The following is a 21,680-nucleotide window of genomic DNA, read 5'->3' on the forward strand; positions in this document are numbered from 1 at the left end:
GGCCAGCAGCTTGGCTTCCTTGCGGGCTCTGGACTTGTAGACCCTGCCCTTCTGCCTGGGCGTGTGTGTTTGTCTGCCCAGCTTCTCGCTGCTTATCTGAAAAGAGTCCAGAAGGACCAGGACTTAACCTCTCCCAAGGTCACAGCTGCACAGGCAGCTTCCTTGCAGGAGAGGTCTGGGGGGCAGCTTGTCTGTGAGTAGACCCCGGTGCCTGACTATAAGACTATGGGGTGCATCAGCCAGAGCTGACCCTCCCCTTTGTATGGAGCAGGAGTGTGTTCTGCGCCTCGAGGCTGCTAGGCAGGAGGGTGAGATCCGGAACCTCTGAAGCAGCCTTTGGTCTCCTCTTGTGTTCTTGGAGTGGCATCAACTTCACCTTCCGCTTCGGGCATCTATCAGCACAGGGCAGCCGTCTGTGCCTCTTGCCTGAATGTCTGCAGCCCTCTCTTTCCCCTGAGCAAAGGTTTATATATTCACTTGCTGTCTTAATTATATACCCCATTTTTCTCCCCCGCAGGGGACCCAAAGCAGTTCACCTCCTTCTCTTCAGCTCCCTTTTATCCTCACAACAGCCCTGCAGAGTGGGCTAGACTGAGGGCAAGGTCACCCAGCAAGCAGAGTGAGGTTTTGAACCTGGGTCTTCCAGGCCCTAGTCCAGCACTCTTAGCAATGCACAATGCTGGATGCAAGCAGAGAAGAAGATACTGGATTTCTTTCCCACCCCCCACTCCAAATCTCAGAGTCTCAGAGCGGCTCACAATCTCCTTTACCTTCCTCCCCCATAACAGACACTCTGTGAGGTGGGTGGGGCTGAGAGGGCTCTCACAGCAGCTGCCCTTTCAAGGACAGAGTCTCAGAGCAGCTCACAATCTCCTATGTCTTCTCCCCCCACAACAGACACTCTGTGAGGTGGGTGGGGCTGAGAGGGCTCTCACAGCAGCTGCCCTTTCAAGGACAACCTCTGCCAGAGCTCTGGCTGACCCAAGGCCATTCCAGCAGCTGCAAGTGGAGGAGGGGGGAATCAAACCCGGTTCTCCCAGATAAGAGAGCTCTGGCTGACCCAAGGCCATTCCAGCAGGTGCAAGTGGAGGAGTGGGGAATCAAACCCGGTTCTCCCAGGTAAGAGAGCTCTGGCTAACCCAAGGCCATTCCAGCAGCTGCAAGTGGAGGAGTGGGGAATCAAACCCGGTTCTCCCAGATAAGAGAGCTCTGGCTGACCCAAGGCTATTCCAGCAGCTGCAAGTGGAGGAGTGGGGAATCAAACCCGGTTCTCCCAGATAAGAGAGCTCTGGCTGACCCAAGGCCATTCCAGCAGGTGCGAGTGGAGGAGTGGGGAATCAAACCCGGTTCTCCCAGATAAAAGAGCTCTGGCTGACCCAAGGCCATTCCAGCAGGTGCGAGTGGAGGAGTGGGGAATCAAACCCGGTTCTCCCAGATAAGAGAGCTCTGGCTGACCCAAGGCCATTCCAGCAGGTGCGAGTGGAGGAGTGGGGAATCAAACCCGGTTCTCCCAGATAAGAGAGCTCTGGCTGACCCAAGGCCATTCCAGCAGGTGCAAGTGGAGGAGTGGGGAATCAAACCCCGTTCTCCCAGATAAGAGAGCTCTGGCTGACCCAAGGCCATTCCAGCTGCTGCAGGTGGAGGAGTGGGGAATCAAACCCGGTTCTCCCAGATAAGAGAGCTCTGGCTGACCCAAGGCCATTCCAGCAGCTGCAAGTGGAGGAGGGGGTAATCAAACCCGATTCTCCCAGATAAGAGTCCGCGCACTTAACCACTACACCAAACTGGCTGGAGGAATGAAGGAAGCTCAAGCCCAGGAGCCGTCAAGACATGCCCACCGTGCCTGCCACTGGCCTACTCGTGCGGTGTGCAGCCTCCAAGCCAGTGGCCGCAGCTAGAGGTTCCAAGGGATAGTTACCCTGAACAAGCAGCTCCATGTCAGCCCACCCACCCCCAACCGCTTACAGTTTAGGCAAAGCAGGGACAGAACTTCCAAATGCCCAGGAGAAAAACCAGAACATGCTTGCAAATCGTTATTTATTAGGAAAAGGCAGATGAGAGGCACAGTGCTATGGAATCTGAAATGGACAGCATTGGTCTTTCAGCTGCCTAAGGACGCCTTAAGCTGCCGGAGGAACAGTGTTGGACTCCTCTGCTGACTTCCGAGTCTGCTCCGTTCTGAGCTGTGCCCCTGGATTCGAAGGAGGTCTCTTGGTGGCTCCTTTGTGCCCGCTACGGCACCATCTGGATCGAGCCCTGGTTGGGTTTTCCGTGCACAAGAATGTGAAACGTGGTGACTTGCAGCAGCAGCCCAGCGTCCCCAAGTTTGCCCCAGCGGGCTGGAAGGTGTGAGTGAAACCAAGTTTGTCCTTTCTGAACACAGCTGCTGAACTGGTAGTTTCCCCCCTCCCTCCCATGGGACATTTCAGCAGGTCCCTTAACTGTGGCCAGAGGGAGTGGTGGGGTGCCGATGGGGGGGGGGGGTGGGGAGGCCAGCTCCCCAGCCTGAAATGCTCGTCCCGCCCCGCCCCCCCCAGCCACGCTTCTTGCCTTGGCCAAAAGGAAAGACTTCCTTGGTTGGGCTGAAGGAGGCCTTGGAGCAGAAGCAAAGGGAAGCTGTCCGGCAGGAAATAAATACCTCTGACCTATTTCTGGTTGTCATTCATAAATGTATCTCTCCCTCTTCTGTATAAAGTTGTCCCCCGCCCCCTTTAAAAAAAAAAATAGGTAAAGGTAGTCAGTCCCCTGTGCAAGCACCAGTCATTTCCGACTCTGGAGTGACGTTGCTTTCACAACGTTGTCATGGCAGACTTTTTGTTATGGGGTCTTCCCCAGTCACCTGCACTTTCCCTCCAGCAAGCTGGGGACTCATTTGACCGACCTCGGAAGGATGGAAGGCTGAGTCAACCTTGAGCTGGCTACCTGAACCCAGCTTCCACCGAGATCAAACTCAGGTCGTGAGCGGAGAGCTTGGACTACAGTACTGCAGCTTTACCACTCTGTGCCACGGGGCTCTTTCTTTAAAGGCTTGTTTTCCTTTGCAGAACTATGTGGGGAATGAAAGGCGGTTCGATCCCCATCTCCCCTCTCCAGGAGGCGTGGCTTGAAGCTGCAGTTGAGCATGGGGGAGGGGGGGAGGACATCTGCTAATGGCCAGGCCAGGTGGTCACATGACAACGTGGAAGGCGGGAGGACAGAGGGGGCCCGGCCTAGTCGATGGGCCGGAAGGTGAGCAGAGGGGGCTTTTCTGGCATGAGGATGAAGCCAAAAACGGTTTTAATGTCCGCCTTGGAAACTGTGTCGATTTTGAAGTTCCGCAGCATCTGAAACAACAAGCACAAAGGAGGTGAGGCTGGAGGAGTTTGGGCTGAGTGAAGCTTCAGGTGGAAGGGGGGGCACTTCCTCCTCACCCGTCTTGCTCTGAAAGCACTTCCTGTTCTGCAAACTGCAAAGGCAGAGAGAGCAGGATGCCTCATGCCAAGCGAGGAGGAGGAGATGGGATTTCTATCCCGCCCTTCACTACCCAAAGGAGTCTCAGAGCGGCTCACAATCTCCTTTCCCTTCCCCTCCCCACAACAGACGCCCTGGGAGCAAGGTTCCCTCTAAGCTGCAGGGTCTTGTGAGCAAAAATTCTACTTGGTGAGCTACTGCTGTTAAAGCTCCTGCTGGTGAGCTGCTGGCATTAAAGTTGTGAGCTCCTGCATCAATTATTGCACTCTGGGGGGGCCTCCTTAGCTTCCTAAGACAAAAATGTGTGAGTTGGAGGCTAAAAATCTGTGAGCTAGCTCACGCTAGCTCAGCTTAGAGGGAACATTGCCTGTGAGGTAGGTGGGGCTGAGAGAGCTCTGAGAACTGCTCTTGAGCAGAACAGCTCTGTGTGAACCTGTGGCTGACCCAAGGTCACCAGCAGGTGCACGTGGAGGTGTGGGGAATCAAACTCGGTTCTCCTAGATAAGAGTCTGCACGCTTCACCATTGCAAGGGAGCTGAGGCATGGTACTGCCCACATGCGCGTGGTCCTATGCAGAGATGTAGCCGTTTAAGCCCCTTGATTTTGTTGGTTCACCGCCAGCCCCAGTTGGTCCAGAAGAGGGCTCTTTCCCATCCCTCGTGCCTGCCCTCTTCCCTTGAACTCACATGGAAGAGAAAGAGCGTCATCTCTGCTTCGGCCAAGCGCCGCCCAATGCACTGCCGTGCGCCAAAGCCAAAGGCCAGGGCCTTGAAGCTGTTGTCTTCCTTGCCCAGCCAGCGCTTGGGATTGTAGACTTCGGGGTCTCGGAAGACTTCCGGGCTGCGGCCCATCGCGTAGAGCCCACCTGCACAGCGTCTGTCAGGAGAGAAAAAGAACATGAGAGAAGCCATGCTGGATCAGGACATTGGCCCCTCCAGTCGAACACTGTGCCACACAGTGGCCAAAAACTCAGGTGCCACCAGGAGATTGACCAGTGGGGGTAGAAGCCCTCCCACTGTGCCCACTTAAGCACCCAGAATACAGAGCATCACTTGCCCCAGACCATAACATCAGAGAAGCCATGTTGGATCAGGCCAATGGCCCATCCAGTCCAACACTCTGCGCCACATAGTGGTCAAAAACCCAGGTGCCACCAGGAGGTCCACCAGTGGGGCCAGGACACTAGAAGCCCTCCAACTATTGCCCTTCCAAGCACCCAGAATACAGAGCATCACTTGCCCCAGACATAAGAACATCAAAGAAGCCATGTTGCATCAGCCAATAGCCCATCCAGTCCAACAATCGGTGTGTGTCACACATAAGAACATAAGAGAAGCATGTTGGATCAGGCCAATGGCCCATCCAGTCCAGCACTCTGTGTCACATAAGAACATAAGAGAAGCCATGTTGGATCAGGCCAATGACCCCTCCAGTCCAACACTCTGTGTCACATAAAAATAAGAGAAGCCATGTTGGATCAGGCCAATGGCCCATCCAGTCCAACACTCTGTGTCACATAAGAGAAGCCATGTTGGATCAGGCCAATGGCCCATCCAGTCCAACACTCTGTGTCACATAAGAGAAGCCATGTTGGATCAGGCCAATGGCCCCTCCAGTCCAACACTCTGTGTCACATAAGAACATAAGAGAAGCCATGTTGGATCAGGCCAGTGACCCATCCAGTCCAACACTCTGTGTCACATAAGAACATAAGAGAAGCCCTGTTGGATCAGGCCAATGGCCCCTCCAGTCCAACACTCTGAGTCACACATAAGCCCTGTTGGATCAGGCCAATGGCCCCTCCAGTCCAACACTCTGTGGCACATAAGAACATAAGAGAAGCCATGTTGGATCAGGCCAGTGGCCCATCCAGTCCAACACTCTGTGTCACATAAGAACATAAGAGAAGCCCTGTTGGATCAGGCCAATGGCCCCTCCAGTCCAACAATCTGTGTCACATAAGAACATAAGAGAAGCCCTGTTGGATCAGGCCAATGGCCCCTCCAGTCCAAACACTGTGTCACATAAGAGAAGCCATGTTGGATCAGGCTAATGGCCCCTCCAGTCCAACACTCTGAGTCACACATAAGAACATAAGAGAAGCCCTGTTGGATCAGGCCAATGGCCCCTCCAGTCCAACACTCTGTGTCACACAGTGGCCCCAAAATTTTTATATATATAAATATGGACCTCTGCTCCATATTTTTATCTAATCCCCTCTAGAAGCTGCCTATGGTTGTAGCTGCTACCACCTCCTGTGGCAGTGAATTCCACATGTTAATCACCCTTTAGGTGAAGAAGCACCTCCTTTTATCCGTTCTAACCTGACTGCTCAGCAATTTCACTGAATGCCCATGAGTTCTTGTATTGTGAGAAAGGGAGAAAAGCACTTCTTTCTCTACTTTCTCCATCCCATGCATAATCTTGTAAACCTCTCTCATGTCACCCCGCAGTCGACGTTTCTCCAAGCTAAAGAGCCCCAAACGTTTTCACCTTTCTTCATACGGAAAGTATTCCAAACCTTTAATCATTCTAGTTGCCCTTTTCTGCACTTTTTCCAGTGCTATAATATCCTTTTTGAGGTGTGGTGACCAGAATTGCACACAGTATTCCAAACAGAACAGATCAGACCAGGGAGGGTCCATCTAGTCCAGCATCTCGTCTCACACAGTGGCCAACCAGTTCCTCTGGACGGTCAACGACAGGGCAGAGAGGCCAAGGCCTTCCCTGAGAAGAGCATCAGAAGAGCCCTGATGGATCAGATCAGGGAGGGTCCATCTAGTCCAGCCTCCTGCCTCACACAGTGGCCAACCAGTTCCTTTGGAGGGCCAACAACAGGGCAGAGAGCCTGAGGCCTTCATAAGAAAATCAGAAGAGCCCTGCTGGATTGGATCAGGGAGGGTTCATCTAGTCCAGCCTCCTGTCTCACACAGCGGCCAACCCAGTTCTTCTGGAGGGCCAGCAACAGGGCAGAGAGGCCGAGGCCTTCCCCCGAGAAGAACATCAGAAGACCCCTGCTGGGTCAGGCCAGTGAGGGTCCATCTTGTTCAACCTCCTGCCTCACATAGGGCCCAACCAGTTTCTCTGGAGGGACAACAACAGGGCAGAGAGGCCGAGGCCTTCCCCTGAGAAGAACCTCAGAAGAGCCCTGCTGGATCAGACCAGGGAGGGTCTATCTTGTTCAGCCTCCTGTCTCACACAGTAGCCAGCCAGTTCCTCTGGAGGGCCAAGAACAGGGCAGAGAGACTGAGGCCTTTCCCTGAGAAGAACCTCAGAAGAGCCCTGCTGGATCAGAACAGTGAGGGTCCAGCTAGTCCAGCCTCCTGCCTCACACAGTGACCAACCAGTTCCTCTGGAGGGCCAACAACAGGGCATGGAGGCTGGGGCTTTCCCCTGAGAAGAACGTCAGAACAGCCCTGCTGGATCAGACCAGGGAGGGTCTATCTTGTTCAGCCTCCTGTCTCACACAGTGGCCAGCCAGTTCCTCTGGAGGGCCAACAACAGAGCAGAGAGGCTGAGGCCTTCCCCTGAGAAGAACATCAGAACAGCCCTGCTGGATCAGACCAGGGAGGTCTATTTGTTCAGCCTCCTGTCTCACACGGTGGCCAACAACAGGGCAGAAAGTCCGAGGCCTTCCTCTGAGAAGAACATCAGAAAAGCCCTGCTGGATCAGACCAGTGAGGGTCCCTCTAGTCCAGCCTCCTGCCTCACACAGTGGCCAACCAGTTCTTCTGGAGGGCCAACAACAGGGCAGAGAGGATGAGGCCTTCTCCTGAGAAGAGCATCAGAAAAGCCCTGCTGGGTCAGACCAGTGAAGGTCCCTCTAGTCCAGCCTCCTGCCTCACACAGTGGCCAACCAGTTCCTCTGGAGGGCCAACAACAGGGCATGGAGGTCGAGGCCTTTCCCTGAGAAGAACATCAGAACAGCCCTGCTGGATCAGACCAGTGAGGGTCCCTCTAGTCCAGCCTCCTGTCTCACACAGAGGCCAACCAGTTTCTCTGGAGGGCCAACAACAGGGCAGAGAGGCTGAGGCCTTCCCCTGAGAAGAACTTCAGAAGAGCCCTGCTGGATCAGACCAGGGAGGGTCCATCTAGTCCAGCCTCCTGTCTCACCCAGGGGCCAGCTGGTTCCTCTGGAGGGCGAACAACAAGGCACGTGGGCCACAGCCTTCATAAGAACACCAGAAGAGCCCTGCTGGATCAGACCAGAGAGGGGCCATTGAGCCCAGCATCCTCCTGTCTCACACAGTGACCGAATTCTTTTGGAGGGCCAACGGCAGGGCATAAAGAGGCCAAGGCCTTCCTCTGAGGTTGCCTCCTTGTTCTGGGGTTCAGAGGTTTTGTACCTCTGATAGTGGACATTCCCCTCAGTCACCAGAGCTAGCAGTAGACCTATCCTCCATGAATTTATTTTCAAAGCAAAGTGAGTTTTCCTTTCAGATAAAGCTGACCAACGTTTTACCCATGTCGGGGAAATTTCAACAGCTGACAAAAGAAGGGTGCCACTCAGTGGTGGAGGAAAGGGATGTCCAGTGGCAGCAACGTTTGGCAACCCCCAATAGGTTTTTCAAGGCAAAAGCCATTCTGAGGTGATTTTGCCATTGCCAGCCTCCTGGTAGCCACCCGGGATTTCCGTGGTGGTCTCCTGACCAAGTATTCACCCAGTGATGACCCTGCTTGGCTCCTGAAATATGGGGAGGGGGGCTAGCCCGGGTCACAGAGGTCAAGGCAAAAGACATAGGGAGGTGGTTTCTCACTGCCTTTCTCTGCATAAGTACCCTGCATAAGTACTCCCATCCAAATACTAACCGGGTAAAGGCAAGGATGCAAATTGAAGCTGCACAAAATTCTTTTTAATAGTTTGTTGGCTCACAGAAGAGATTTGGCACATGCCCTAAGAGGAAAAAAAGAGCCCCGTGGCGCAGAGTGTTAAAGCTGCAGTACGGCAGTCAGAGCCCTCTGCTCACGACCTGAGTTCGATCCCAGCAGAAGCTGGCTCGAGGTTGACTCAGCCTTCCATCTTTCTGAGGTCGGTAAAAGGAGTCCCCAGCTTGCTGGGGGGAAAGTGTAACGACCGGGGAAGGCAATGGCAAACCACCCCGTAAAAAGGTCTGCCGTGAAAACATTGTGAAAGCAGCATCACCCCAGAGTCAAAAACGACTGGTGCTTGCACAGGGGACCTTTCCTTTCCTAAGAGATTACCCATCCCCCATTTTAACCTGGTCACCCTTAAGTGTTCATAAAGGTTATGCAAAACATGGGTTTTATGGTATAAATACATTGTATGTTAGCTAGTTCTTGCTACATGCAATTGATGGGTGGAAATTCTGCTTCTGTTGCTATACTGGAATGTTCCTTAGGGTGACTGAGGGATGGAATTATCCCCTGTCAACTTGAACTGAAAAATGATGTGCAAAACTTAAAGAGCTTAAAAACAAACTGACAGGTGAGGAAGCCTCAAAGGCCCACCCAGCCACCGTCCCTGAACTGCCCCCCCCCCCTTGATTGAGCATCTTCTTGGCATGCAGAAGGTCCCAGGTTCAATCCCCGGCATCTCCGATTAAGGACCACGCAGGAGGTGATGGGAAAGACCTCAGCCGGAGACCCTGGAGAGCCGCTGCCAGTCTAAGGGGGCAAGGCTGCCGTGAGTCAGTACAAGGCAGCTCTGTGTAATGTTCAAATGCAAGAGAAGCAGCTCTGGCTGGTGGGAAATGCTCAGGCCCTGTAAGCCAGGGAATACTCACACCAGCTGGCACGCAGTAGTTCTGAATCACCACGTCTTGTGTCGGGTAGCGCTGGACTGTGATGCCCACAGGGTAGAGCCTGCAACAGAAACAGTGCTGTTGGCTGCTTCTCAGTCTTCACGGAAGGCAGTCAGGGAAGCCAGCATCTGGGGAGTTTCTCACAACAACAAGTAATACAGATGCCCCCCCCCCCCCAGTCAAGAAGCACCTGAGAAAGGCAGACATTTCACTGCAGCAAGCCCAAAGCCCTCCCATTCCCTTCCTGATAGTTGAAGTGTTGCTCTGGTGTTCCAGAGAGCCAGTTTGGTGTAGTGATTAAGTGTGCGGACTCTTATCTGGGAGAACCGGGTTTGATTCCCCACTCCTCCACTTGCAGCTGCTGGAATGGCCTTGCGTCAGCCAGAGCTCTCTTATCTGGGAGAACCGGGTTTGATTCCCCACTCCTCCACTTGCACCTGCTGGAATGGCCTTGGGTCAGCCAGAGCTCTGGCAGAGGTTGTCCTTGAAAGGGCAGCTTCTGGGAGAGCTCTTTCAGCCCCACCCACCTCACAGGGTGTCTGTTGTGGGGGAGGAAGGGAAAGGAGATTGTAAGCTGGGGTGGGGAGAGAAGTTAAAGAGAGCCAGTTTGGTGTAGTGGCTAAGTGTGCAGACGCTTATCTGGGAGAACCAGGTTTGATTCCACACTCCTCCACTTGCACCTGCTGGAATGGCCTTAGGTCAGCCATAGCTCTGGCAGAGCTGTCCTTGAAAGGGCAGCTTCTGGGGGAGCTCACTCAGCCCCACCCACCTCACAGGGTGTCTGTTGTGGGGGAGGAAGAGAACCAGTTTGGTGTAGTGGTTAAGTGTGCGGGCTCTTATCCGGGAGAACCAGCTTTGATTCACCACTCCTCCACTTGCAGCTGCTGGAATGGCCTTGGGTCAGCCAGAGCTCACTTATCTGGGAGAACCGGGTTTGATTCCCCACTCCTCCACTTGCACCTGCTGGAATGGCCTTGGGTCAGCCAGAGCTCTGGCAGAGGTTGTCCTTGAAAGGGGCAGCTTCTGGGAGAGCTCTTTCAGCCCCACCCACCTCACAGGGTGTCTGTTGTGGGGGAGGAAGGGAAAGGAGATTGTAAGCTGGGGTGGGGAGAGAAGTTAAAGAGAGCCAGTTTGGTGTAGTGGTTAAGTGTGCAGACGCTTATCTGGGAGAACCGGGTTTGATTCCGCACTCCTCCACTTGCACCTGCTGGAATGGCCTTAGGTCAGCCATAGCTCTGGCAGAGCTGTCCTTGAAAGGGCAGCTTCTGGGAGAGCTCACTCAGCCCCACCCACCTCACAGGGTGTCTGTTGTGGGGGAGGAAGAGAACCAGTATGGTGTAGTGCTTAAGTGTGCGGGCTCTTATCCGGGAGAACCAGCTTTGATTCACCACTCCTCCACTTGCACCTGCTGGAATGGCCTTGGGTCAGCCATAGCTCTGGCAGAGGTTGTCCTTGAAAGGGCAGCTGCTGTGAGAGCCCTCTCAGCCCCCACCCACCTCACAGGGTGTCTGTTGTGAGGGAGGAAGATAAAGGAGATTGAAGAAGAAGAAGACTGCAGATTTATACCTCACCCTTCTCTCTGAATCAGAGTCTCAGAGTGGCTCATGATCTCCTTTTATCTTCCTCCCCCCTCAACAGACACCCTGTGAGGTGGGTGGGGCTGAGAGGGCTCTTACAGCAGCTGCCCTTTCAAGGACAACCTCTGCCAGAGCTCTGGCTGACCCAAGGCCATTCCAGCAGCTGCAAGTGGAGGAGTGGGGAATCCAACCCAGTTCTCCCAGATAAGAGAGCTCTGGCTGACCCAAGGCCATTCCAGCAGCTGCAAGTGGAGGAGTGGGGAATCCAACCCGGTTCTCCCAGATAAGAGAGCTCTGGCTGACCCAAGGCCATTCCAGCAGCTGCAAGTGGGGGAGTGGGGAATCAAACCCGGTTCTCCCAGATAAGAGAGCTCTGGCTGACCCAAGGCCATTCCAGCAGCTGCAAGTGGGGGAGTGGGGAATCAAACCCGGTTCTCCCAGATAAGAGTCTGCACACTTAAACACTACATGGAGAGCCGAAGCATGAAGAAGCAGGAGAACTCTGCACCAGACTGCTGTGGTAACTGTCCTGCAGAGGCCATCAACCAATAGATGGTAAGTTGCAACCAACTTATGGCAACTCTTCTCAAGGCAAGAGATGTTCAGCAGTGGCTTGCCTCTGCGTAGCAACTCTAGACTTCCTCACTGGTGTCCCTGCTTAATTTCCAAGATCCTGTAGCCGTATGTTTATGATGTCACCACCTTTCTTGCTGCTCAGGCATATTTCTCTGAAGTCTGTGATTTCATGGAAGGTTCAGCTATCGGGGAACTCTGGTTGCATAAGGTTGACTTTAAGCTTTGACAGTTAATCAAAACGGTTCCAGAAATATTAGACTGATTGCCTTTTAATAGGCATGAAGAGTTCAGCTTGTCCTTCTTATCTTGCTTTAGAAAAGATAATGAGGGCATATCAGATATATTCTTAGATGCACCTGTGTGGTTATCTCATATGCAGCGACTGATAATATCATGCATAGTGAAAACCAATCACTTAGAATCATTGAGTTGGAAGGGTCCTCCAGGGTCATCTAGAATCATAGAGTTGGAAGGGACCTCCAGGGTCATCTAGAATCATAGAGTTGGAAGGGACCTCCAGGGTCATCTAGAATCATAGAGTTGGAAGGGACCTCCAGGGTTATCTAGACTCATAGAGTTGGAAGGGACCTCCAGGGTCATCTAGAATCATAGAGTTGGAAGGGACCTCCAGGGTCATCTAGAATCATAGAGTTGGAAGGGACCTCCAGGGTTATCTAGACTCATAGAGTTGGAAGGGACCTCCAGGGTCATCTAGAATCATAGAGTTGGAAGGGACCTCCAGGGTCATCTAGAATCATAGAGTTGGAAGGGACCTCCAGGGTTATCTAGAATCATAGAGTTGGAAGGGACATCCAGGGTCATCTAGTCCAACCCCCTGCACTTATCTAGATAACAATCACATTATAGAAACAGAAGAGATTTAGAGTAAGACAAGATATTTTTCTACAAAAACGCATTACTGTCATAAGCAAATCCGATTTCTCTGGATGGAAGTCTCAGTTCATTTCTGTGGGGGGGGGGGGGGGAGGAACCGGGGCTTATATGAACATCACTAAAAGCAGAACAAAGTTTGAGTCTATCAGCAACTTTAAGACCAACAAAGTGTTATTCCTGGTATAACCTCGGTATAACCCTCTTGGGTGCATGCACACTTTCACATGCACACAAAAGCCTATACCAGGAATAAAACTTTGTTAGGCCACTAGACTCAAATTCTGTTCTGCTGCTTCAAACCAACACACCTGCCCGCCTGAATCTATCGCTAAGAGCAGCTTGAGACAATAACCTGAAACTGGGTTTGTTTTAAAATATAACTTACTGTAATTTTATTTTCTTGATACTTTTAGCACTCATATCTACAATAGCTGTAGCAGGGGTGGCCAAACTTGCTTAACATAAAAATAATAATAATAATAATAATTTTTTATTTCTATCCCGCCCTCCCCGCCGAAGCAGGCTCAGGGCGGCTCACAGCATAAAACACACATTACATCAGTTGCAATTATAAAACACGGTTAAAACAATTACAAAATATTAAAATTCACATGATAATATGGCGTTATAACAGATTTCAATAAATTTCAGCAGTAGAAACATTTCAAGAGTAAAAGCATTTCTAGCAGCATATCTAGTTTTGTCACAGTTTTCCACTAATTTTCGCTAGTTGAAGGCCATCCTGAAAAGGTGGGTCTTGCAGGCCCTACGGAATCCCTCTAAACATCGTATGGCCCTCACCTCCTCAGGAAGTTGGTTCCACAGTAGTGGAGCAGTAATAGAGAAGGCCCGATCCCGGGTGGCTTTCAGTCTGGCCTCCCTTGGCCCAGGGATATTCAGCTGGTTTTTCCCAGATGACCTCAGTGCCCTCTGGGGCTCATATGGGGAGAGACGGTCCCTTAGGTAGGTAGGTCCCCGGCCATATAGGGCTTTAAAGGTAATAACCAGCACCTTGTAGCGAACTCGGTATGCCACTGGCAACCAGTGCAGTCCGCGCAGCCCTGGCTGTATGTGCTCCCACCTTGGGAGCCCCAACAACAGCCTAGCCGCCGCGTTCTGCACCAGCTGCAGCCGCCGAATTCGGCACAAGGGCAGCCCCATGTAGAGGGCGTTGCAGTAGTCCAGTCTCGAGGTGACCGTAGCATGGATCACTGTTGCTAGGTCACGGCGCTCCAGGAAGGGGGCCAACTGCCTCGCCCGACGAAGATGAAAGAACGCGGACTTGGCAGCGGCCGCTATCTGTGCCTCCATTGATAATGAAGGCTCCAGAAGAACCCCCAAGCTCTTGACCCTGTGTGCCGCTTTAAGCTGCACACCGTCAAGGACTGGCAAGGGGATTTCCCCTCCCAAGGCACCGCGACCCAAGCACAGGACCTCTGTCTTCGTTGGATTCAACTTCAGCCCACTCAGTCTGAGCCAGCCTGCCACGGCTTGCAATGCTAGGTCCAGGCTTTCTGGGACGGAGCCAGGCCGGCCATCCATTAGCAGATAGAGTTGGGTGTCATCAGCATATTGATGGCACCCAAGTCCAAACCTCCGGGCAATCTGGGCAAGGGGGCGCATATAGATGTTAAATAACATCGGGGAGAGAACTGCCCCTTGTGGGACCCCACATACTAGTGGGTGCCTCCGGGACCGTTCCCCCCCAATGGCCACCCTTTGTCCCCGTCCTTCGAGGAAGGAGGAAAGCCACTGTAAGGCCAATCCCCCAATCCCCGTGTCGGCGAGGCGGCGGGCCAGTAACTGATGATCAACCGTATCAAATGCGGCCGACAGATCTAACAATATCAGCACCGCCACGCCGCCTCGATCCAGATGCCGCTGGAGGTCATCCACCAAGGTGACCAGCACTGTCTCCGTCCCATAACCCGGACGGAAGCCGGACTGGTGAGGGTCTAAGGCGGAAGTGTCATCCAAAAAACTCTGCAGCTGTAACGCCACTGCCCTCTCTATAACCTTACCTAAGAATGGTAGGTTCGAGACCGGCCGGTAATTTGCCAATTCGGCCGGGTCTGCTGTACTCTTTTTTAGGAGAGGGCGGACCATGGCCTCTTTCAAAGATGTTGGAAATTGCCCTTCCAAGAGGGATCTATTTATGATATCCCGTATAGGATATCCGTATAGGATATCTAAGCTCCCTCTGGCAGGATTTAATTAGCCAGGAAGGGCATGGGTCAAGGTCGCAAGTTGTAGGGCGTACAGTTGAGAGGACTTCGTCGACTTCCCCAAGACTAAAAGCAACGTAGAATAAGACTTCCCCTAAGACTAAAAGCAACGTAGAATAAATGTCAGGTGATTGAGAGCTGCAAGACATGAATATCAGATGTTTGAGAACCGCAAGACAGGAAGGAAGGAAGGAAGGAAGGAAGGAAGGAAGGAAGGAAGGAAGGAAGGAAGGAAGGAAGGAAGGAAGGAAGGAAGGAAGGAAGGAAGGAAGGAAGGAAGGAAGGAAGGAAGGAAGGAACTTTAAATGCATTCTCCAAGCCGCTGGCTGGCTTGGCTATGAGAAATGATTTAGAGAAAAATGTCTTCTCCAAGCCAGCTGACAGGGCAGTGGGGGCTTCGAGAGCCACACAATTGAAGAAGATATTGGATTTATATCCCGCCCTCCACTCCGAAGAGTCTCAGAGCGGCTCGCAATCTCCTTTACCTTCCTCCCCCACAACAGTCACCCTGTGAGGTGGGTGGGGCTGGAGAGGGCTCTCACAGCAGCTGCCCTTTCAAGGACAACCTCTGCCAGAGCGATGGCTGACCCAAGGCCATGCTAGCAGGTGCAAGTGCAGGAGTGGGGAATCAAACCCGGTTCTCCCAGATAAGAGTCCGCACACTTAACCACTACACCAAACCGGCTCTCTCACACACAATATGTGTGAAAGAGCCACATGTGGCTCTTGAACCACAGTTTGGCCAACCCTGAGCTATAGGGTTCATTCTCACATGCTTGTATTTTCCAGCATCTTGCAAATTATTTCTTTTTTCAATTAAAAATAAAGTCTCTGAAGGTTCTCCGCCTGGTTTGCCAGTTTTAGTTCAAAGAACAGAACTCACAATGGTCTGATTTGCATTATCAGAATCAAGGGAGGAAAGATGGGATTCAAAAGGTGGGACCCAGTGCGAGCGAAGGCCCTGAAGCTTCCGGGAGGGAGAAGATGTGGAGTGTGATGCGTCCCCCTTACCTGAGAGTCTCCTTGATGGCCGCCTTGAGGAGCGGCACCGAGTTCAGGAGCTTGGAGGGCTCCTTGGGCCCCTGGGCCTCCACAGCCTTGACCTCTTCCCGAATTGCGGTCTGGACGGATGGGTTGCGGGCCAGTTCAAAGAGAGTGAAGAGCAGAGGCATGGCTGTCTGAGAGGGAAAGGAAAAGACATTGTCAGAACCACCATGCTGGCTGATGGGTTCCCCCTGCTGGATCAGACCAGGGAGGGTCCATCTGGCCCAGCCTCCTGCCTCACACAGTGGCCAACCAGTTCCTCTGGAGGGCCAACAACAGGGCAGAGAGGCCAAGGCCTTCCCCTGAGAAGAACATCAGAAGACCCCTGCTTGATCAGACCAGGGAGGGTTCATCTAGTCCAGCCTCCTGTCTCACACAGTGGCCAGCCAGTTCCTTTGAAGGGCCAACAATAGGGAATGGAGGCCAAGGCCTTCCTCTGAGAAGAACATCAGAAGAGCCCTGCTGGATCAGACCAGGGAGGGTTCATCTAGTCCAGCCTCCTGTCTCACACAGTGGCCAACCAGTTCCTTTGAAGGGCCAACAACAGGGCGGAGAGGCTAAGGCCTTCCTCTGAAAAGAGCATCAGAAAAGCACTGCTGGGTCAGACCAGGGAGAGTCCACCTAGTCCAGCCTCCTGCCTCACACAGTGGCCAGCCAGTTCCTCTGGAGAGCCAACAACAGGGCAGAGAGGCCGAGGCCTTCCTCTGAGAAGAACATCAGAAGAGCTCTGCTGGGTCAGACCAGGGAGGGTCCATCTAGTCCAGCCTCCTGTCTCACACAGGGGCCAGCCAGTTCCTTTGGAGGGCCAACAACAGGGCAGAGAGGCCGAGGCCTTCTCCTGAGAAGAGTATTAGAAAAGCCCTGCTGGATCAGACCAGGAAAGGTCCATCTAGTCCAGCCTCCTGTCTCACACAGGGGCCAACCAGTTCCTCTGGAGGGCCAACAACAGGGCAGAGAGGATGAGGCCTTCCCCTGATAGGAACATCAGAAGAGCACTGTTGGATGAGGCCAGGGAGGGTCTGTCTAGTCCAACCTCTTGTCTCACACAGTGGCCAACCAGTTCCACTGGAGGACCAGCAGCAGGGCAGAGAGGCTGAGGCCTTCATAAGAACATCAGAAGAGCCCTGCTGAATCAGACCAGTGAGGGTCCATCTAGTCTAGCCTCCTGCCTCACACAGCAGCCATTCAGTTGCTCTGGAGGACCAGTAACAGGGCATAAAGAGGCTGAGGCCTTCCCCTGATGCTGATTCCTGGCATTTGGATTCAGAGGTCAAAAGAGCTCTCTCAGCTCCACCTCCCTCACAGGGTGTCTGTTGTGGGAAGATGAAGGGAAAGGAAATTGTAAGTCGCTCTGAGACACCGATCGAAGGGCAGGATAGAAATTCAATCTCTTCTGTCTGTGAACATGAAGGTTCCCCACAGTCACCAAAGCCATGGAGAGACCTCCCTTTGTGCCTCTGTCTGATCCCTCTTTAAACCTCTATCACGTTCCTTCCTTATATTGGCCACTGTGTGATACGGAGTGTTGGACTGGATGGGCCATTGGCCTGATCCAACAGGGCTTCTCTTATGTTCTTCTGTGACACAGAGTGTTGGACTGGATGGGCCATTGGCCTGATCCAACAGGGCTTGTGTTATGTTCTTATGTGACACAGAGTGTTGGACTGGAGGGGCCATTGGCCTGATCCAACAGGGCTTCTCTTATGTTCTTCTGTGGCACAGAGTGTTGGACTGGAGGGGCCATTGGCCTGATCCAACGTGGCTTCTCTTATGTTCTTATGTGACACAGAGTGTTGGACTGGATGGGCCATTGGCCTGATCCAACATGGCTTCTCTTATGTTCTTATGTAACAGAAAGGTCGTTTTCGCACTCACCTTAATCAGCAGCGACGACCCTCTTCGCCGCGCAGGATCTGCGCGGATTTCGCACTAATTGCCGCAGAGCACCTAGAAGAGCCGGAAAGTCCCGGCGCTTTTCCGGCGCAAACGGAAACTGGTTTTTGCCGGTTTCCGTTTGCGTCGCAAAAGCGCCGGGACTTTCCGACTCTTCTGGGTGCTCCGCGGCAATTAGTGCGAAATCCGCACAGATCCTGCGCGGTGAAGAGGGTCATCGCTGCTGATTAAGGTGAGTGCGAAAACGACCAAAGTGTTGGACTGGAGGGGCCATTGGCCTGATCCAACAGGGCTTCTCTTATGTTCTTCTGTGACACAGAGTGTTGGACTGGAGGGGCCATTGGCCTGATCCAACATGGTTTCTCTTATGTTCTTATGTGACACAGTGTTGGACTGAATGGGCCATTGGCCTGATCCAACAGGGCTTCTCTTATGTTCTTTTGTGACACAAAGTGTTGGACTGGAGGGGCCATTGGCCTGATCCAACCGGGCTTTTCTTATGTTCTTCTGTGACACAGAGTGTTGGACTGGAGGGGCCATTGGCCTGATCCAACAGGGCTTCTCTTATGTGACACAGAGTATTGGACTGGATGAGCCCTTGGCCTGATCCAACAGGGCTTCTCTTATGTTCTTATGTGACATAGAGTGTTGGACTGGATGGGCCATTGGCCTGATCCAACGTGGCTTCTCTTATGTCCTTATGTGACACAAAGTGTTGGACTGGAGAGGCCATTGGCCTGATCCAACAGGGCTTCTCTTATGTGACACAGAGTATTGGACTGGATGAGCCTTTGGCCTGATCCAACATGGCTTCTCTTATGTTCTTATGTGACACAAAGTGTTGGACTGGATGGGCCATTGGCCTGATCCAACAGGGCTTCTCTTATGTTCCTATGTGACAAAGAGTGTTGGACTGGATGGGCCATTGGCCTGATCCAACATGGTTTCTCTTATGTTCTTATGCGACACAGTGTTGGACTGGATGGGCCATTGGCCTGATCCAACAGGGCTTCTCTTATGTTCTTATGTGACATAGAGTGTTGGACTGGATGGGCCATTGGCCTGATCCAACACGGTTTCTCTTATGTTCTTATGCGACACAGAGTGTTGGACTGGATGAGCCTTTGGCCTGATCCAACATGGCTTCTCTTATGTTCTTATGTGACACAGAGTGTTGGACTGGAGGGGCCACTGGCCTGGTCCAACATGGCTTCTCTTAGGTTCTTATGTCTGGGGCAAGTGATGCTCTGTATTTCTGGTGCTTGGGGGGCACAGTGGGAGGGCTTCTAGTGTCCTTCCCCCACTGGTGGACCTCCTGATGGCACCTGGTTTTTTGGCCACTGTGTGACACAGAGTTTTGGACTGGAGGGGCCACTGGCCTGATCCAGCAGTGCTTCTCTTATGTGACACCGAGCGTTGGACTGGATGGGCCATTGGCCTGATCCAACACGGCTTCTCTTATGTTCTTATGTGACACCGAGCGTTGGACTGTATGGGCCATTGGCCTGATCCAACATGGCTTCTCTTATGTTCTTATGTGACACCGAGCTTTGGACTGGATGGGCCATTGGCCTGATCCAACAGGGCTTCTCTTATGTTCTTATGTGACACCGAGCTTTGGACTGGATGGGCCACTGGCCTGATCCAACATGGCTTCTCTTATGTTCTTATGTGACACAGAGTGTTGGACTGGATGGGCCATTGGCCTGATCCAACATGGCTTCTCTTATGTTCTTATGTGACACCGAGCGTTGGACTGGATGGGCCACTGGCTTGATCCAACAGGGCTTCTCTTATGTTCTTATGTGACACCGAGCGTTGGACTGGATGGGCCATCAGCCTGATCCAACAGGGCTTCTCTTATGTTCTTAGCTGTCTCTTTTCTAAACAGAAAAGTCCCAGGGAATTTTTTTCCTGAAACTGGCTCTAGATGGAAGCAGCGCTGTCCTTAGAGGTTGTTCTTCCTCTGAGCATGAAGGTACCCGCGGCAGGGACGTCTCTGATTCCCTCCCACACCTGGAAGGGTACCTGCAGAGGGCAAACCTACTGCTTAGGTGGCCATTTGCCACACCCTGCCCCTAGGAACTATTTAGTTCTGCCATGGTGGCTCCGGAGCCAGCTTTGCCAGGCACTGAACTCACTGTGTCAACAGCCCCGGCTGTGAACTCCGTCATGTTGGCCTTGATTGAGTCCAGGGGCAGTTCGGCTTTCAGCAGCAGCTCGGCCATGATCCCAGAGTACTTGCGGGGCTTCCCCAGGCAGAATTCCTGGTAGATGTTCTGTATGCACTTGTCCGCTGTGGAAGCAAGGAGACGGGGATGAAATCACAGCAGGCCGTGGGGAAGTCCCTGCCAGCCTTGAGACCAGGTTTGGATGGCATGTTCTTTTAACCTTCTTTACAGTCTACGTTTTGCCCTGAGATTCAAGGCGGGTTGAAGGGTATAAAGCAGAGCAACCCAATAGCACGACAGCATGAGAGATCTAATGAATGCAATAGTACTTTTTGTCCCATCGTCAGGTCACCACTGAGTTACCAACAAGCAAAGGGGGTAATTATATGGCTAAAGAATGAAAGAAAAGCCCCAGGGTGACAAAAGACTTACGTACTTAACAAAACTTTAAAGTAATTAACCTCTGTAATTGAGAACAATATGTAAAGTGGCAAAGCCCATTTTAACAAGGAAGATGTACAAACTGCATGTGTTCCAGCCACAATACCTGAGCCCCTCGTCTGATGAAGGGTGCTTAGAGAGCACACGAAAGCTTAGGTTCTAAATAAAACTTGGTTGGTCTTAAAGGTGCCGCTTGACTCCTGCTTTGTTCAACTGCTTCAGACCAACACGGCTGCCCACCTGGATTTATGTACAAACAACCGAGTAATACAATACGCAGTGTGACACAGTGCAGTAACTCAATGCTAATGCAGGTTGCTCTTAACAAATAGATGTCAAGCTAGTCCAAAACTGTGGCTCGGCCAACAGTATTCTTCCCTGGCCACTTCAGATTTGACCACCTTAAGAAAGCAGAGCTGTACCGGTAATCGATAATGTACAGTTTCAAGGAGTCTTAGTCTTCAGCTCACATAAATCTCAGATCAATGTCCCCATGTCTGAAACTTCAACAAAACAAACTCACAATTTTTCATTCTCCCCCCCCCTCCCCCGCCCCCCAAAAAGCCTGGAGTTCTATACTTTTCTATACTATCCTTGCTTGGAGGTTTTTAAACAGAGGCTAGATGGCCATCTGACAGCAATGAAGATCCTGTGAGGTGTTTGTGAGGTTCCTGTTAGGGGGAGGCATTTGTGAGTTTCCTGCACTGTGCAGGGGGTTGGACTAGATGACCTCGGAGCTCCCTCCCAACGCTAGGATTCTACACTTTCTTTCTTTCACCGCTGAATTACAGCAACCCCACGGGGTTTTCAAGGCAAGAGATGAACGGAGTGGCTTGCCATTGCCTGCCTCTAGGTTGCAACCCTGGACTTCCTTGGTGGTCTCTCACCCAAGGACTCGCCACGGACCACCCTGCTTAGCTTCCGAAATCTGACGAGATCAGGCTAACCCAGGATATCCAAGTCAGGGTGCAGCAAGACTAGCGTTACAACAATTCGAAACAGCGCAAAAAGGGATCTGACATATGTCAAAGAATGCAGAGAACACAACCACAAAACTGCAACACCACAGGAGGCCAGGAATAAGTTGTTGTGGGTCTGGACTTAAAATGACTCTGAGCAACCTCTGCAGCTGAGGGACCGAAGGAAGCAAGACTCCTTCTTCTTGAGCACTTACAATAAAATTATTGTTATACTTAGGGTTGCCAAACCCCAGGTGGGGGCAGGGGATCCCCCGCTTTGGAGGCCCTCCCCCTGCTTCAGGGTCATCAGAAAGCGAGAGGGGGGGGGAAATGTTTCGGGGCTCCAATTCTATGAGCCCCAAAACAAGGTGCCCCTATCCATTATTTCCGGTAGAGGGAAGGCATTGAAAAGGTGTGCGGCCGCTATAAATGTGATGGCCAGAACTCCCTTTGGAGTTCAATGATGCTTGTCACACCCTTGCTCCCGACTCCACCCCCAATGTCTCCTGGCTCCACCCCCAAAGTCCCCAGATATTTCTTGAATTGGACCTGGCAACCCTACGTATAATGCCTGGATCCTCCTGTCTCTTCAGTCATGGATAGCAGAGGAAGAAGATGAAGATATTGGATTTATATCCCGCCCTCCACTCCGAATCTCAGAGTCTCAGAGCGGCTCATCCTCTCCTTT

General features: G+C 52.3%; 1 protein-coding gene across 1 annotated transcript in view; it reads right to left on the reverse strand.

Annotated features, from left to right (window-relative positions):
* Positions 1–3,205: 3,205 nt before the first annotated feature.
* Positions 3,206–21,680, reverse strand: part of LOC132574807 (cytochrome P450 11B, mitochondrial-like) — a 29,006-nt gene continuing 10,531 nt past the window's right edge. The window contains exons 5-10 of the mRNA XM_060243042.1: positions 19,563–19,717; positions 15,496–15,662; positions 9,195–9,273; positions 8,549–8,561; positions 4,137–4,315; positions 3,206–3,323 (exon numbers count right to left, since the gene is read on the reverse strand). Coding sequence (XP_060099025.1) covers positions 3,210–3,323; positions 4,137–4,315; positions 8,549–8,561; positions 9,195–9,273; positions 15,496–15,662; positions 19,563–19,717 — 707 coding nt within the window. The 3' untranslated portion in view covers positions 3,206–3,209. The remainder of the gene's footprint in view (positions 3,324–4,136; positions 4,316–8,548; positions 8,562–9,194; positions 9,274–15,495; positions 15,663–19,562; positions 19,718–21,680) is intronic.

Source organism: Heteronotia binoei, chromosome 7, assembly GCF_032191835.1.
Source record: "Heteronotia binoei isolate CCM8104 ecotype False Entrance Well chromosome 7, APGP_CSIRO_Hbin_v1, whole genome shotgun sequence".
Lineage (NCBI taxonomy): Eukaryota > Metazoa > Chordata > Lepidosauria > Squamata > Gekkonidae > Heteronotia > Heteronotia binoei.